The 18,579-nt window shown below is 44.5% G+C and overlaps 1 protein-coding gene across 2 annotated transcripts in view; it reads left to right on the top strand.

The window, feature by feature from the left end:
* The window catches only part of AFAP1L2 (actin filament associated protein 1 like 2), an 82,053-nt gene that overhangs the window by 33,205 nt on the left and 30,269 nt on the right, over window positions 1-18,579 (top strand). For both annotated transcript variants that reach the window (XM_085319118.1, XM_085319117.1), the window contains exons 2-3: window positions 12,595-12,723; window positions 13,245-13,322. In XM_085319118.1, the coding sequence (XP_085175244.1) occupies window positions 12,595-12,723; window positions 13,245-13,322 (207 nt within the window). The remainder of the gene's footprint in view (window positions 1-12,594; window positions 12,724-13,244; window positions 13,323-18,579) is intronic.

The raw sequence follows: 18,579 nt of genomic DNA, 5'->3' as shown, positions 1-18,579 counted from the left end.
ATATGAGACTGCAACTAGATGCAGAGGGTAAATTACTATGAACATTGTGCCATGCCTATTTAACTGGAGCTGACTTGGATACTGGCACTCAGAGCAAAGGCACGGAGCAGCTTGGTCCTTTGAAAAAGTGTTTTATCCTGTGTTGCATTTCTTATTCTCTTTCTGGACTTCCCATTAAGCATTTCTCCTCACTGGGGAGAGCTATGAGGATGAAGTAGGCTGCACAGTGTCCTGGAAGATGTAGAGAGCCGTGTAAGAGCTGGAAGAAATTATTTGTTCGAATTTTTGGTTGGCCTTTTTACTGGACCTGCTTAATTTCAAGGAAGGATCAATCTCTGATCCTGAGTCAGCACTCTGAGTGACTCCAGGCTGGGCTAGAGTGGACCTGTTCTGATACCTCTCTCTTGCCCTCTCCTGCTAGATGGCAAGGCTTCTGACATCTGGGGAAAGTTCAGCCGTGCATCAGTGTCAAGCTCAACCTCTGCTGGTCAATCTTAATTCACAATTGAAAATTTGGAGAGTGGAAAAAAAGTTTGAGAAAAAGATGTTTGCAGAGGCAGCATCTCCATTGCTGATGATGACATAAGTATTCATTAGAGTGTAATGCTGAGAAAAAAAGAAATAGCCCAACTGGCTAAGTTAAAGCTAAGCTGCAAGGGTCCCTTAGAAGCCTGTTAAAAGAGAGATCAGAATCAAGGATGAGTTTAAAGTGCCAGGGAAGCTGAATTTGCTGGAAGGGCTTGAATTTGTTCATCAGCAGTTTCTCATCACAGGCTTTCTTCTGAAGTGGTAAATGAAAATAATGATCTAACTCTTAAATCTATGATCGGATTAGTGATACCTTTGGCATATTTATGTAATGGGTTTCGGAGGTTTAATTCAGAATGTTATTCCCACTCTTTTTAACTGGCTCTTGTTCATGTAAACAAAGCATAAGATGGACCAAGTAAGAAAATCTTTTCTTATCTGGTAAAGGGTTGTTTTGCTGATTTGGGAGTTGTCTCATTTCTCATGCCTCATAGTTTGGATAGAAAGGGAGGAAGTTTCCAATTCGCATGGGAAGGAAAGAAGTACAGATCTTGATCTCTGTTCTGTGCTCCTACAAAGCCCCCAGACCCCTGAGGGGAGCTGCTGGGAAGAAGGCAGGGTAACATAAAGTTAACTTGTCCTGATCCTCCTCTTTCCTACCTGTGCACTTCAGATAAATTTGACTTCCTGCTTTTCAGTGACAAAGGAGAGAGGAAACTCAAGCCCAGTGGTGCAGGTGTTTGCTAATCTTCTATGACCCTAGTGGATAAAACAAGATTTGTCTGTCAATCTTGGCAGCTTTGTCAGTGACTTCCTCTCTGGTGCCTTGTAAGAGATTCCCCCACAGAAGAGCGAAGTAGCRGTGGGACAGGTCCAGCACTTTGAGCCAAGCTGAGTCTCGTCCAGGTCACAGAAGTTGCTTATCTCAGTCAGTAACAGCTGTCCTGTGGCAGTGAGCTCAGCAGAGGAGAGAGTAGTGCTATGTGGCTGCTGCATGTGGCTCATCTTTTTACTTTTTTTATGGGGAGGAGGGGAAGGTATATTATCTTCTCTGATCCCTTCTCCATGAGCCTGACCAGTAACACTATGTGGGGCCTGGATCTGAAGGAAAACAAATGGGAGCTCGTGTTGTGTCTTTCCATGCAGCGAATGGAGCTCTACTAGTCTCCATGGCACTGGCATCCTATGCTTGACTAGTTCTGCACTGGTTTGAGAATTACCGTGCCATTTAGCCCAGTACACTCCTAGCTCACCAAGAAAAGTATTTTATCACTGTTTTGCTGCTTTGACGTTTGTTTTAGCAGGGCATGCTAAAACATCTTTCACATGATAAGCAGGCAATCTGTGTTGGAAAAGTACGTATGTAATAGGCACCTGCATAAATTGGGTAGCTTGGGAGAGACTCTTCTGATGGTCCTTCCCATGACTGACACCTGTTTTCCTGAAAGCAGCTGATATTCATTTTTATAAATATTTGACAGAAGTCCTGAAAGGCTCTACTAAGAAAATACATTTGGCGGTTTCTTGGGCAGTATGAATTAACAGCACAGGCACAAATTGGTACCAAAAGCTTGAACTGTATTTGAAAACCTGATGAGAGAAAGGTGAAGTTTGGGGTCTGAAGCAGGGCAGAGCCTCTGTTCCTCTAGAACATCGCTGCAACATTAGGATAAGACTAGCRTTCCCTGACGAAGCACCGGTGCCTGGCTTACACAGTGCCCAACTGCTTTAGGAATGAATAACTGGCAGTGCTGTTGGGTACTCCTGGGAGGCTGCCGTCCCACYCAGAATTCAGTGACATCTCATTTCTGTGGCCACTGAACTGGTGTGGAGTAAAGACATCATGTCTTGAATTTAAGAGCAGGGATATCCAGTCCTGCCCTCAGGACACCTTCCCATATCGCTGCCCTCCCTTTGTGGGTGGGTGGGAGCTGTGGCCTCCTGTGCTGACAGATGTTGGAGCCCTGCTGGGGCTACTCGAGCACTAGTGACTCATTGCAGGAGGCAGTCTGCAATTTGATCTCTGAAGTGACTGCTCAGTCATTCTCAAGCCTCTTCTTCCCACACCTCTACATAACCCTTAACTGAAGTTTAGTAAGTTTTGGTGTTCTTTGACCCCTGCTGTTGTTAAGAAGGGTGAGTTTTGCTCCTGTGTGATGTATGTAGGTTTTTTTGTTTGTTTGTTTGTTTGTTTTTGAGCAGGTCTCTGCTGATGTTTATGTGCAAGGATTCCAGAGGAAGTATCTGTTTTGCACATTGCTGTAATAGGTCTGCTCAATGCCTCTGCTGTATGTTCCCTTCTGGTTTTTAGACTCCTAAGCCTAAAAGGAAGAGGTGGAGGAAGAGGATGGATAAGGACTGCACAGAATATTTGGACAAAGAATTGCTACATTTCTTCTTTAATCTTGCTCAATTAACAACAGCTGCTGCAGTGTCCATCAGCGTGCCTGATACACTTTGGGATACTTCAAAAGTCCATTCCCCCCCCCACACACACACACTAGTGCAGTAGTCTTGTGTAGTCATTCTGTTTTGCAGCTGTAAAAAAAGAGGCTGAGCCCTTGTGGTTATGGCCAGCCAGCATGGCTAGAAGRAAACAGCACGGAAAAGACTGGGGACTCCGGTTCTCTGCATCTGTCTCTCCCTCTGACACTAGCCCCTCTTGCTTTGTTTTGTTGAACAATTGCTTTCCCCTTGCGTTTCTGCTGTTTGTTGGAGAAATGCCATTAAGTCAGAGAATGGTGGGAAAATGCTTTGACAGAAGGCGTTCTGAGGGTGTGTGCATGGGTATGTGTATGTGCATGTCCTCCTTAGAAAAAAATAAAACCTCTGCRTATCTAAGAGCTTCCTTTAAATTCTTTCTTGCCTGCAGGAAAAATCTACCAACGTGTTTTTGGCACTCAACCTCCTTTATTTGCATTGATGCGGTGCAAACTGCAGGGTGTTGTTCCAGAGCTGTCCTTTACCACTGTGATAGCTAATGTTATTAGGACCCAGTTACTGTTTTTGAACATGGTACCCCAGGCTTGCTTTTTCTACAGAAGAGAGCAATCTCATGRCCAAGGGCTCTGTCAGGCTTTAGGAGAGCAGAGTATTGGTCAATATAGCTGCTATTTTATGTTGTGGAGAGTGATGGAATATAGCCATCAGGATACACCCGGCCTTCCTCTGGATGTAACCGCCCAGGGTGATGAATAAGAGCAACAGGCACAGTCTGCTTCAACATTTTAACTAYGGTCATGCTCAGGAGTCCCTCTAAGAACAGCTGACTTTCTCCCTAGACCTGGAGCAGCCCTACATTTGGGCTACTCTAAAACCTTCTTAGGGAGGAAATCCACTTTTGGGAATCAGGATCTGGATGCAATAGAGAGGCTCTGGGTTTTTCCCCCAGCCTTAGTAAGGAACAGAGCTGAGGTGCAGGAAAACTTGTTGCCTTCTCTGTGGAACAAYTGCATCTTGTTCAACTGATTTATCAGTGACCTGGATGAAGGGACAGAGTACCACCTCAGCAAGTTTGCTGATGATACCAAACTGTGAGGAGCAGCTGATGCATCAGAAGGCTGTGCTGCCATTCAGAGAGAGCTGGGCAGGCTGGAGAGTTGGGTGGAGAGAAACCTCATGAAGCTCAACAGAGGCAAGTGCAGGGTCCTGCACCTAGGGAGGAATAGCCCTAGGCACCAGTACAGTTTGGGGATTGACCTGCTGAGAAGTAGCTCTGCAGAAAAGTACCTGGGAGTGCTGGTGGACAGCAGGTTAATCGTGAGGCAGCAATGTGCCCTTGTGGCCAAGAAGGCCAGTGGTCTCCTGTGGTGCATTAGGAAGGGCATTGTCAGYAGGTCGAGGGAGGTGATCCTCCCGCTCTGCTCAGCCCTGGTGAGGCCTCATCTGGAGTAGCAKGTCCATTTCTGGGCTCCCCAGTACAGGAGAGACATGGATCTACTGGAGGGAGCACAGCGTAGGGCTAGGAAGGTGGTGAAGGGACTGGAGCACCTCTCTTATGAGGAAGGGCTGTGAGAGCCGGGCCTGTTTAGCGTGGAGGAGGTAAGAGTGCGAGGGGATCTTGTCCAGGTATGCAAATGTCTTAAGGGAGGGTGTCAGGAGGGTGGGTCTGGACTCTTTTGAGTGGTGCCCGATGACAGGAGCAGAGGCAGTGGGGACAAAGTGGACCACAGGAAGTTCCCTCTGAACATGAGTAAAAACCTCCTTCACTGTGAGAGTGACGGAGTCCTGGAACAGGCTGGYGGGAGAGGTGGTGGAGTCTCCTTCTCTGGAGATATTCAAGGCCTGCCTGGACGCAATCCTGTCTAATGTGCTGTAGGTGTCCCTTCTTGAGCCGGGGGTTTGGACTAGATGATCTCCAGAGGTCCCTTCCAGCCTCAACCATTCTGTCCTTATGTGATTAAGGAAGGTAACAAGTATGTTGCAAAGGCTAGGTGGTGTGCCTCTTTGCACTGGATTTGAATAGCACAGCCCCACATGCTTGTACTGTGGCTTTTATTTCTTTGCATGTTTTTTTTTTTTTTTTTTTTTTTTTTTTTTTTTTTTTTTTTTTTTTTTTTTTTTTTTTTTTTTTTTTTTTTTTTTTTGACTTAAGCAGCTGTTGTATTTGTTCAAGTACTTCCTAGTACCTCTTCCCTGAACATATCTGTGTTATATAAAGGACAACCATTTTTTGGTATCTTATGTTATATGTCAGGTCATCCGCAAGCCCTGAACAGYGAAGTCAGCCACATCCTCTTCTAGAGAGCGAGGTATGGAGTGGGGAGCAAAACTTCACAAGACAGAAGAGAGAGGAAGAACCCTTACTTCAGTTTTCTGTTAAGATTTGGGAAAAAGCAGCAGAAACAGCTGTGGGTGAGAAGGGAATCAGTGGTGGCAGCTTTAGAGGAAATTGTCTTTCTGTGTCACACAACTGAAGGCTTCAGTGGTGCTTCATAAAATTGGAGATTATTTCCCTCACCCCTGGGAAGGGAGCCGACTCTGGCGTGTTCTTGAGGATACTTACCTTAGGAAGAAGACTCTTAATTCACACCCTGACCTACCTGATATGGTCTAAATTTTTCCAATTCATCTTCATTTCTGATTTACTTTAATCCAAATCTTTTTTTCTTCTGGTTACTGCTCTGATCTCCTTCCCCCTGCACCTGCCCCCCCCCCCCACACACACAGTTGTTTCCCTGATGTTGTTCTAGCTTGATTCTGCCCCAGAACGAATTACCATTTTATGTAAGTGGTATATGACCTGGTCTCACACAGTTGGAGGTGCAGTGCTTAGCACAGTGACAGTCCAAACTACTCCAGRTCCCAGTACAGTTCTCTACAGGATTTTGAGGACTTTTACATGATTGCATTCACTGATGCTGGCTCATATTGCTAACAGCCTGAGCACAAACATGTAGTCTGTAGCCTAATAAAACTCAGGGGACTTTTTGAGGTTGAGGGACACACTGCTAATGTGGCATGTTATAAATGGAAGAGGCATTGATTCCTTTCAGCTGTAGTCCAGCAAATTAGGAGGGCAGTGTGAAACCTCCTGTGACTCACAGCTGGTGGGTCTTGGAAAGACTGAGACCCTTTGCAAAGGGATACGTCACTCTATTCACCCCCAAGTTTCATGCATGTACCATCTATTGTATATAATAAAGTACTGTGGCACAAATAGATCTTAAGATTGCTCAGTAAAAACTCCTTACGACAAAGTAATTTTTATACTTTCTGWTTCTTCTGTCTTCTTTTATTTTTTATTTTTCTTGGATGCTGTTTCTCATCTCCCAGCAGAGGGGAGAGAAGTCTGTTTGTTCAGCAGACTGAAAAGCTTTGTGTGCGCTTTCTGCTGCCGTGTTGTTAAAGTTCAGTGTTCCTAGGTTAGAGCTGCCAGCTTCTCAATGTGATTCTTGTTCGAACTTCCAGAGCAGCCTACGCAAAGCTGGTTGGGTTCATCTGTGCAGTTCACAGCCCACAACCAGTAGGCCCCATGTTTCCCTGTCTCCTTCCATGATTCATACTTTGCAAAAAAGGCAAGCTTAGTGCTCCCAACTTGTGTGTGAAGCTAGGTGGTACCGGATTTTAGGTACATCAAAGAAACTGCCTCTGTTTGTTTGTTTTTCTTCTTTGTAAGCACTCATCATTTTTGAAAATCAGACAGCTTTATGGCAGTAGTCATAACTGCCTAACATAGCATGCTAAATAGGGGAATTATGGTAGGATTTCTSTAGTTTTAAAATTTTCTTATTTAGAGGAGTTTGGGGTTGTCTCAATTTTGTGACTTTCCCTTTTTTTAATCTAGTAGTGCTTCTGCAATACACTGTTTACTAAAAGTTTGGTTTTCTTCTCGGCTTTGATAAACTGCAGTTCTCATTTTGCTGTGGGGAGGCTCCTCCCCCCCCCAGGTACTTATGGAATACTTTTCTATGAAAAATGAATTTTCAGCTGGCCAGCAATGGGCTGCACTCCAGTAAGTGCAGGCTTAAGTGCGAGAAGCAAAACCTGGTTTCTAATGATAAAAACCAAGTAAGCTTTAGTCCACATGTGCTTGCATTTGTATGCCTGCCAGCCAGGGTGAATGCCAGCAAGGTTTCAGTGTGGTGGAGGTGTATTTCAAAGGAGTGGCCTTCTGTAGTTCAGTGGAGACGCTCTCCTGTTGATCGTCCTACAGGCAGTATTACGGGCAAGCTGATGGCCACATGTAATGGCCGTTTTGATGTTATGCTGCCTGAGTGTGCTGGAGTTGAGGGCATTCAGAGCAGGACAGAGGAGTTCCAATGCTTTGGCCTTTCTGTACCGGTTATTTCAGTTCTCTTTGCTCTTCCCTTGCAAGACTCTGAAGCAGGCAGGATGAGGAGGGTCTATTTGGTTGAAGAAATATCTGCTTTGTTGGTTTGGAAGGCAGCCTCACATGAGGGTCATCCAGCTGTTACAGCTGTCACTGTCAATACATCTGTCTTTCCTCACAGTTAGGGAGAATAGGCTGCTTTAGCTGTCATCATAGATGACTTTTTCTCTCTTCCAGCAACAGTCAGCCTTTGCAAAGCTCTAAATTAGCCTAGGATGCCTGGACTGGGTCCTCCTGAGCTACTCACAACACTGGCTATTCAGTGATCTGAATGCTGTCTCTATCCCAGCCTGTCCTTGCTGCACACTCATCAGCTGGCCTATTGATTTTATGCAGGGAGATAAAAAGAAACCAAGGCAGAAAAGTAACTGCTTTCTGCCAAAGCAGCCCCTGGAGAATGCAGTGCTGCTAGCCTCGGCTGTTCAGGAGGGGAAACTGGGGACTGAAAGGATGCCRCAGGAAGTTTCCTCTTGGCACCCTACAGAGGAGGTTCCTTCAAGGGAGGCTGAGGCTGCACGATTCCCCTCTAATGGCTGCTTGGAAACTCCTGCACCCTCGTACCCTTCTGAGTGCCCTTGCACGGTTACCAGTTCCACTGTCTGGACTCTGCAAGGCTTTAGAAGCAGGCTGCAGCACTGCAAGTATTTACAGGTTCCCCCCTCTCTCTGGCAGAGAGAGATGCCAGAATCTGTGCTGCCTCCCCAAAGCTTAACTCGGTCCGATTTAGCAGACGTGAAGCAAAGGCCTAAATCTGACTTGTGCTTTTGGCAGGAGTGTGGGAAATCTCCCAGTGCTTCAAGATTCAAGGGAGGGCAATTTGGAAGTGAAAGCTGCAGACTGGGACACAGGAAAACTGGGTTGCATTCCTGAGGAGATAGAGAATACATACATATCCTTGGACAATGGCTTAATTTTTCTGCGCCTTAGTTTCCTGTTAGTAAATGATACTCCTTATCTTCCACCTCTCATCTCAATAGAGGAAAGAGTTTGTCTTCTAGTATGCATCTTTACCCGGTGGCTGGGGCCCCTCTACCTTCATAAAATAAATAATTGAATGTAGATTAAATGGTCTAATATAATCCTGCCCAGTGGTTACTAAAACACTTGAATGAAAGTTCATTCAGAGCCCATCTTTCCAGTTCCTCATAAAGCCAGGACATGAAGTAATTACATGTAGACCTAGGTTGTTATTGTAGGAAAATGACAAAGATCAGTGGTTATTGGAAGGAATGGTTTTTATAATCTAGTTTAATGGTCATTTACCTTTCAATGACCTTGGTGTCAGGCAAAATTGGCAGCTCTTTTATAAGGAATGTGCTCCCTCAATGGAAGCTTTGCAAGCTGCTGCATTTTTGGCTCTAGCTTCACATGAACTGGGATAGCTGCTGCTATAGTGCAAGAGACTTWCTGTCTGCAAAGAGTGGCTGTAGACTTGTGCCAAAAGAAGTCCTTTTCACTGTCTTACTGCCACTGAATTGCCATTGAAACAGATCAGTCAAGTTTCAAGTAATTCATTGCTTATTGCTTCAGCCAGAGTTGCAACATTCATACAGAGTGTCTTCTGTTGTCAGAGTGCTTCCTGGGAGTTTCTGTAAAAGCGGTTGTGTCCTATTGGAGTAAAAGGCAATAGAGTATTTTACTGGTGTAGTTCCCCAGTCTCTGCTTGAATGCATTGAAGGAACTGATGGTTCTATTTGTAATCCCCACCCTGTAAGCTTCTTTCTTACCTCATCAAAGATAAGTGAATTCTATACATTTTGAAGTTTGCTTTCAGTGATGATCATCTGCTTGTTATAAGTGCAAATTATTCATGTGTTGACTGTGATGCTCCTGCATCTCTCTCTACCATGTGTTGGGAAATCCTTGTGGTTTTATGCAGTGACTGATGCCTGTGGTCATAGAGATGGAGAGCGTGGTATGAGCTGTGTTTTGCTATGTAGTACTACCACTTACTTGGGCTTGGGAGGGCTGGCTTTGGTAGAGGTTTCCAGGGTGACCTTGGCTAAGTCTGAGTTTTTAACCTTACTTTCCCTAGTCATAACTTTAGAGATAACTTCCTGGTTTTGATGAAGTAGTCTTCTTGTTGTTGTTTTTCTACTATGAAGGTATATGGTTGCGGTAGCATCAGAAAGACTAGTTCAGTCACGTTCTACTTGGGGATTTCTGAAGAAATGCTATGAGACTTAAAGAGCTATGTAGCTGTGGAAGAAGGTTTTCCAAAGCACCTCTGAGAATTGCATGGATGTGTGCTTCTATTGTCTTCTAAACTCATTTTTATTCTGCAGCTCCCACTCATTTAATTTTTGCAGATGTGTTCCTTGYCTCTAATTGTTGCCCTACAGAGGCAAACAAGCCTAGCTGCAGGAGTTATCCCTTTACATGACACATTTCTAAATTACTGAGATAAGGAGGGCAAAACAATGCAGCTTTGAGGGAGAGCTATCTATTTCAGGCTGCTTTGAATAACCACCAGCCTCATTTTGCCATTAGTGGGTTTGACATCCTGTCACCACGGTAGAGCATGATAGATTCTTAGGTGATGCTAGGTAGTAGTTGTAAGCACTCAAAATCCTGAGGTGATTTGATGTACATAGATTCTGAGTCCTATTAACCTGCTGGAACCCCACTGTAGTTCTTGCATGCACAGAGAATCTCTTAGACGTCTTTGTATTCATCCTTCTTCCTCTTCGCGTTTGTCACTGAGTATTGACTTGTTCTCCTGATAAAAGAGAATGAATGGTCCCATTCATTTCAATGTCGGTTTATTTTTGCAGGTATCAGTTTTGGATAGGGAATGTCCAGCTGAGATCAAAGGGACATTTGCATGGAAGCAGATGGGTTTGCATACTGCTTCTTGCTGAAGAAGAGCAAAATGATTCTGAATCCATTGAACTCTGACAGAGTCTTTCCACTGACCTTTGTGGCCCTAGGATCACGTCCTAAATGAGTTGCTTTGAGTCAGTGGAAGCCTGAATTCAGATCTGGTGGGCTGGAAAATGTAACCTACTGTATGGACTGTGTTATTTGCAAGAGCTTGGTTCTGTGTGTGTACTAGTTGTGAATGCTTGGGAGAAGAATGAAGTCATTTTCAGCAGTAGTGGGGGTGGGAAAGGGAATTTTTCTCTCTTCCCCAGAAACTTGGTAGCCTGAGTTCCATGCAGACAGCTTTGGGAACTTGACCCCCTTTTGAAGCTTTGAGTTAAATTTGGTATTTCTTGTGCTGTGTTTCTTCTGATACTGTCTCTGACAAGTAAATGTCCTGTCCACTAGTATGAGCTAATAGGAATGAACTTGTACGCCTTGCCTGCAGCAGGAACTGACCCCAATTTAAACTTCCTGAAGCAGGCCAATGAAGCAGATAAGTGAGTATAGTAAAGCTGTGATTTACCATGGTGGGAGTTTCTCTCCTTGAAGTTAGAAGAAGCATTGTCCTTGAAGCTTGAAAGAAACAGGTTGTGAGTGTGTGCGCCATATATGTTTACAATGCGTTGTTCAATCATACTTATTAGTGACATCCAATCTTATTGTTGCCAAATAATACCTCTTTCCTTACAGCTTGTGAAAAATGCTATTTCTTCTTGAAATGGGTCTTACTTTCTCTGGATAGCAACTGGCTGTGACTAAATAAAATGGAAGCTAACAAAAACATTCAAATTTGTGCAGCATGGTATAGGCATTTTCTGTTCTCCACTGGTCCTTAATCAGACCAAAGGAGAACTGATTGGGCATAGAGGGTATAAAATGAAGCATGTAGGACCAGTTGATTGTTTCCTCTGGAGCCGTTATTGATTGATCTGGACTCATTAGGTTGTTTTACAGTCAAGCCAGTGAAGAGCAGTAGCATTTTTTTTTTTTCTGAATTAATGTCTAGCACCATAAAACTGCACAGTACTTTGGGCTTTATTTATCCATCTCTATTTATCCATATACTGTGTGTGATTCTGTGATGCTCGCCTTAGGAGAGGAAGAGTTGCCAGGTAGTTAAAGATGTGGAAGAAAGTAATGGCTCTGTCCTGCTCTTACACAAACGTTCTTTGTGACTTGGCGATAGCAGCCCTTAAAGTAGATATGATTGAAGTGTTTTACCCTATAAAACCAGGATATTACCATTTTTCTAGTTCACTGCTATGTACTGTGGGTCTCATAGATACCATGGTAACAAAGAGTATGGAAATGCTGTAAGTAAAGGGAAATAAAGTAACTACCCTATTTAAATTATCTATATTTCACAGCCACACATTTCTTGATGGTGTGGTAAAGAATTGCAACCTATTTTATAGCCTGACTCTGAAAAGCAGAAGCTTGCTACTTCTCTTCTACAGCTCGTTAACATTAGGAAGTGATTAAGTAACACACCAGGGAGAGTCCAAAGAGGAGGAATGGCCAGAGTTGGCGTTCTCCATGCTTTTCCCACACGCTGTCATTCTTACACTGCACTTCCTTTCAGCACATAATATTCTGTTATTTCCCCTGTTATATCCTGCCACTGCTGCTTACTTAGCCCGTGACAAACTTGGGAGTGAACAAAAGCAAGTAATTAAATGCCTGTTCCTTCAGTGTGAGCGCTGTCAGAGAAGTGATTTATCAATGGCAGAGCTGAGTAGTACCTCCTTAGAAGGAAAATAAACCTAGTAGCCTGGCTTAGCCTTGAGATTATCTTTGGTTTCACTGAGTACAAAGATCACTGTGGTCACCATTCAAGCAAGATAACCTGAGAAATTACTGATTTCCTAATTATGTTAGAGGTTTGTCAACGAGTGTGTGTACAAATGTTTCTGAATCATTAGACTGAGAAGAATAGGAAGAAGGCATGAAAGGAGGAGCCAGAAAGCAGGGCTTTTGGTAGATTCCAATCCAGATGAGGTCCGAATGAAGCTTGAAGGGACTCAGATTCCAGAGTCAAGACCTTGCCAGCTGCTTTCATGGAATCTCAGCCCTAATGCTCAAAACTTCTCCATACTTTCTGTGAGCAAAAAAAAACCTCTAGGAAGAATCTTATAGATGTTTGCATGGTTTTATAGTGGTGTCTGAACAAATTAAGAGAAGTTGGAGCCTTTTTGGTTTTGAGACTCAATTTCTTTTCAAAATGAGTGAAAATTCAGGCTGATGAATTAAATATGACTTATTCTTGGGCAGAAAAATCCACGGGATTTTGAAAAATGTAGAATCAATATATATTCTCTCTTTAATGCCCACCAAACTGCCTTGCCAACAGTTCTCTGTTGCTGTCCTAGCTCTCGAGCAGCTGCTCACAGAACTCGAAGATTTTCTGAGGATACTGGACAAGGAGAACTTGAGCAGCACGGCTGTTGTGAAAAAGAGTTTCCTCTCTGACCTTCTGCGGGTGTACACCAAGTCCAGCGGTACGTGGAGGGAAGGCCAGGAGCAGAGTGATGGGCTCTCGTGAGAACTGCTAAGGGGTCTTGAAGCAATGTTTTTTTGGAGGTTGAGAGGGAGGGGAGACATGAAAATTAGAAGGAGAAAATGAAATAGAGATTATTTTTGCAGCGACCTCTCATTGTTTATGTAAAATTACTATGGCTATGTGTCCAGCTTTACAAGCAAAAGATTCCCAAGATTCCCGATCCTTTCTGTTTTTCTTATTAAACCTTAAGTTTATTTAATCCACTCTGTAAGATACACAGGATGTGCTGTTTGGCCAAGTTAATATTTAAGAAGAAATTTTAACTTACGGAATTTCCTGGCTATACAGCATTTAATTTTTCAGCTTGTTATTACTACTTGGAGATTTTTTGCACATAGCCTCAACCTACATGTGTCCTTGCATATGCACACAGCTAACACTTTTTGCATCTGTCTTTATGGAAAATCTTAGCAACATGAAAGCAGGGGTTAAAGAGCCTACTTTTCTCTTTGGTTGCAGGTGGTGATGAAGAATATATTTATATGAACAAAGTGACCATCAATAAGCAGCAGGGTGACCAAGAGAAACAAGACAAAGGTAGGAGACTGATGACTGATTGCCTCATATCTAATGGTACAGTAAAGGCACGTGTGGTTAGATTAGTCTTTTACTGCGATCGATGGAGGCCTTTCCCAGAGCTCTGAGGGCTGAGGCAGTTGACCATGTGGARGGACTGCCATTTTTGTTACATTCCCCTGGAAATCATGGTCCATGTCAAGACTGAGGTTATTCCTGGAAACAGCTTTTGAGGGTGTTATTTTGAGATAAAAATGTTGCCTTCTTAGGCTTACAGCTCCAGTGCTTGAAATATTTAAGGAAGCCCTGATGTTTCTTTTGGCCATGAAACAGGTTGCCTCGCCTCTTTGAGACTTCGAAACTTTCTGACTGACTAGCCCACAGGATCCGAGCTGTCGCGACCTAGCAAGGCGAATTCCCAGGGCGTGCAGTCTGTACCCTCGCCATCTGTGCAGGCAGAGCAGCTGCATCTCCTGGGGGATGCTAGAATTCTGCAGTGCACAAGCCAAGGAATTAAACCTGGATAAAATATTCATTTCCAATGTTTATTCCCAGGTTTTGAATTTGTAACATGGTAAAGAACATCATAACTCTTTAAAAATGTTCTTTCTCTTTGATATTCATTGCAAATGTTGTTTTTGGTAAATGTGTGTCAGTAATAATCTGGTTCTACAAAATCTTTTATGCACATCTACTCAAAGGTGGACCCTACCCCAAAGTTTCCAGCCTAAACAGACCAAACAGCAGAATGCATCAGTACAGCCTGCAGTTGATGTGCTGGTCCTGCAATAGTCAGAATAGTTCCATTTTCAGAGTTATATTTTTGAGGGGTTTTAACCACCTACAGCTGAAGTTAACCTAACTTTCAAGCCAAACACTCTTGAAAATGGGGTCTCCTGCCAGGCTACACCTACAGCCCCAGCGTGACCTCTAGGCAGGGCCCTCTCAGTAATGCTGTGATGCTCTGTAACAGGATTGCACAGCCTGTCAGTAGCTCCTGGTAGCTGCATAGTAACAGATATATTTCTTTGTATAGGTTCTCAGTTGTGTGGATAAAAACAAGGCTTACATACTGAAGCTCAGGGACAAATACCAGGCGACTTATTTTTAGAGTTGCTTCTCTTATTTCAGACTTTTCCCTATCAAGACCATGAGTCTACCCACTCAGACACTCCCTGTGGGACCTGTTGCTTCTCTCTTTCTCTGTATTCAGCAACCTCCCTAGTCCAAGTAAAACTTCTGAGTTAACTGGAAATGCTGAAGTCAGTCACACACATGCATGGGATCTCAGCCATAGTTACAGCTGAGTGTACTGCCCTGAGCCTTCTGTGTAGCTGGATAGAGAAGTCTGTGTGTGCCTGGCCACTTGTGGGGTCTGCAGGTTCAAGTTTAGCAGATGCAGAGGGCCACAGTACTCACTGATATCATGGGGCATGATGCAGATCCCCCAGTGATTTTACAGCCTCCCTCTCTTCACACTCCTTATCCACTATAGCTCTGTGCACTTTGCTTCACCTAAATCCTACGATGGGATCTTGTGATGACACTACTGTGGCTGAGATCATCTGAACATCTCATTCCCTGCAGGGTTTCCTCACTGCTGTGTATGTGCTTTAGCAACACAGGAAGAAATGCTTCCTGAAATRATAATACATCAGCTCCAAGATCCTATCCTCCCCCCCCCCAAACCTTAAAAATGCTATTACTGAAAAAAAAACTCACACACATTTCACTACTCACTGTATCTACTTTTAATTCTGTCAGTAAGTACACAGGCATCTCAAAAGAGCTGAATTGTTCAGCTTCTTTCTGGCACAGTAGTTTAATTCATTGGAGCGAGTGATGAAGGCACTTACTTGAGAAATATAGCAGGTCTCTAAGCTGCAAGTCTGTGGGGTTCTTCAGTGAGCCAAATGCCATCTGTCTTCTTGAAGTCACCACAGAGGCAGGAGTCTGGGAGATGACACTGTATGTGTGGTATAGGGCTCCTGGTGGCACACACCATGACTGTTTTAGCTCAGGGTGGTTCTGGGAATGATTCATTTTGGCAAAAAGCAGAGAGCAGAGACGAATAACAAAATTAGCACAGATGAGAATTTTGACAATCACTTTGTCTTTTTTTCCTCCTTCCTTCTCTCTCCTAAACACTCTACAAATTCCATGGTTTAGGGAGACATTTTTATCAAAATATCTGGAAAGTGTTAATGCTTGTCTAGAAGAATGTACTTCTCTCCCCACAATAAGGTAATAGTGTTTTGCTCTGTGGTGCAGATGTTCCTAGCAGCAGAAAGAAGGGATACATGCAACGCACACTGTGTAGACTTTCTGTAGCAAAAACATGCTTTAGGTACTTGTCCTCTATTGCTGAGTGCTGGGCACAGTGATAGCTGCCCTCTCTAACCTCAGAACAGAAAACCCCTTGGCTGTTTGTGTGTAGAAGGAAGGTGGCTGAAGTGTTAGCAGGTGACTAAGGGAGTTAGAACATCAGGTCAGTGTGGGTTTTGGACCTAATTCCCATGCTTTACTTGCTGCATTTGTGATACTTTAACATTTTGGCAAATATTTTGAAAGAAATGGAGCTAAGAAACACTATCTGTAAAAAGGGACTTCTCTACTGCACAAGAGAATGCCTTCAGGAGAACAAACTTTGGCCTCTTCAGGGACCTGTTTGGAAGAATCCCATGGTTTAGGACCCTGAAAGGAAGGGCAGTCCAAGATTGCTGGTTAATATTAAAGTATCACTTCCTCAAGAGCGGTGCATCCCTATGAGTAAAAAGTCAAGCAAGGGGGGCAGGAGACCTGCATGGATGAACAAGGAGCTCCTGCCAAAACTCAAACAGAAAGTACACAATGTGGAAAAAGGGACAGTCCACTTGGGAGAAATATAGGATGTTGTCAGGGTATGTAGGAATGTGACAAGGAAGGCCAAGACCCATTTGGAATTAAATCTGGCAAGGGATGTCAAGGACAACAGAATGGCTCCTTCAACTACATCAGTTGGGAGTAGGGAGAATGTGGGCCCACTACTGAATGAGATGGGTGTCCTGTGACGAAGGATACACAGAAGGCAGAATTACTGAATGTCTTCTTTGCCTCAGTCTTTACTGCTAAGGGCAGCTCTCGGGAATCCCAGAGCCTGGAGACAAGAGAGAGAGTCTGGAGAGAAGAAGACTTTCCCTTGGTTGAGGAAGATTGGGTTAGAGATTGTTTAGGCAAACCTGACATCCACAAATCGATGGGCCCTGATGAGATTAACCCACAAGCACTGAGGGTGCTGGTGGATGTTATTGACAGGCTGCTGTACCTCATCTTTGAAAGGTTGTGGAGAACAGGAGAGGTGCCTGAGGACTGGAAGAAAGCCAATGTCACTCCAGTCTTCAAAAAGGGCAAAAAGAAGGACCAAGGAAACTACAGGCCAGTCAGCCTTTCCTCCATCTCTGCAAAGGTGATGGAAACAGCTCATCCTGGATGTCATCTCCAACTATGGGAGGAGTGACTGATGCATCAGAAGGCTGTGCTGCCATTCAGAGAGAGCTGGGCAGGCTGGAGAGTTGGGTGGAGAGAAACCTCATGAAGCTCAACAGAGGCAAGKGCAGGGTCCTGCACCTAGGGAGGAATAGCCCTAGGCACCAGTACAGTTTGGGGATTGACCTGCTGAGAAGTAGCTCTGCAGAAAAGTACCTGGGAGTGCTGGTGGACAGCAGGTTAATCGTGAGGCAGCAATGTGCCCYTGTGGCCAAGAAAGCCAGTGGTCTCCTGTGGTGCATTAGGAAGGGCATTGTCAGYAGGTCGAGGGAGGTGATCCTCCCGCTCTGCTCAGCCCTGGTGAGGCCTCATCTGGAGTAGCAKGTCCATTTCTGGGCTCCCCAGTACAGGAGAGACATGGATCTRCTGGAGGGAGCACAGCGTAGGGCTAGGAAGGTGGTGAAGGGACTGGAGCACCTCTCTTATGAGGAAGGGCTGTGAGAGCCGGGCCTGTTTAGCGTGGAGGAGGTAAGAGTGCGAGGGGATCTTGTCCAGGTATGCAAATGTCTTAAGGGAGGGTGTCAGGAGGGTGGGTCTGGACTCTTTTGAGTGGTGCCCGATGACAGGAGCAGAGGCAGTGGGGACAAAGTGGACCACAGGAAGTTCCCTCTGAACATGAGAAAAAACCTCCTTCACTGTGAGAGTGACAGAGTCCTGGAACAGGCTGGCGGGAGAGGTGGTGGAGTCTCCTTCTCTGGAGATATTCAAGGCCTGCCTGGACGCAATCCTGTCTAATGTGCTGTAGGTGTCCCTTCTTGAGCCGGGGGTTTGGACTAGATGATCTCCAGAGGTCCCTTCCAGCCTCAACCATTCTGTGATTCTGGTTCTTTTATTCAAAGTCCTATATTTTTGACAGTTTGGTGCCTCCTTCCCTCTTATTCCCTGAGTATTGTTGTATTGCACTGCTCTGAGATCATGGGATTTGGAAAATTGTCTGAGACCACCCAGGAATTTTTCTGGTGGTGGAAGAGGGACTGAGCACAAGCTTTCTGTGCCTTAAATTAACCCTTCAGCCAATGAATCATTCTGCATTTAACTCTTTGGAAACTGACTTTCTATAGCCAGGCTTGGAGAGTCTGCACCCACACACTCTTCCGATGTTTGAGGTATGCTGCTTTAAGACCATCTCATCTTCAGTCGGTAGTTCACTAGCTATTAAATTGTAATTCATGGCTGATCTTGAGAACTCATTTGGCAGCCTAGATATGCAGCAGCCATTGCAGTTCATACTGGGAGCTGGGTGGTATTAGCTCCAGTTTGTGGAAAGGCAGTGGAGGTGGTAAGGGTTAGTGATTTGTCTGGTCACAACAATAAGTGTCAGAGTTGAGCAAGGACTAATACGCTGAAGACTTCCAAATACTGTCTGCTATTTTCCCACTACGTATCACTGCTTCTCAAGATCCTTTGAAGTGTCAGCAAGCCAGTACTAAGGTTTAATTCTTCAGCTATGGCTCACTTAATGAGAGTAAAAATTCAACAGACACATCATGCAAACTAAATCCACTCCTCCCATTGGAGCGCTGGGCAGACTGTGTAAGCAAATGCCTCTGAGGGAAGAACTCTGTCCAGCATCACTTTTGAAGATCACACTTTGCACTGCATTCAATAGAGCACTGCTAAACGTCGGGCATCTTGCTTTCAAAGGTGTTTTGAGTGGTGCTAGGAGCATGCCTGCAAGTTAACCCATGTAGCGCAGAAATAGGAGGGAGGCGTTTAGAGCTGTCATGACATTAGTTCATGTTATTGCCACTCA

This window comes from Rhea americana, unplaced genomic scaffold (genome assembly GCF_003343005.1).
Source record: "Rhea americana isolate MKP2758 unplaced genomic scaffold, rheAme1 scaffold_57, whole genome shotgun sequence".
Taxonomy (NCBI): domain Eukaryota; kingdom Metazoa; phylum Chordata; class Aves; order Rheiformes; family Rheidae; genus Rhea; species Rhea americana.
This window is presented reverse-complemented; position numbering and strand designations above follow the sequence as displayed.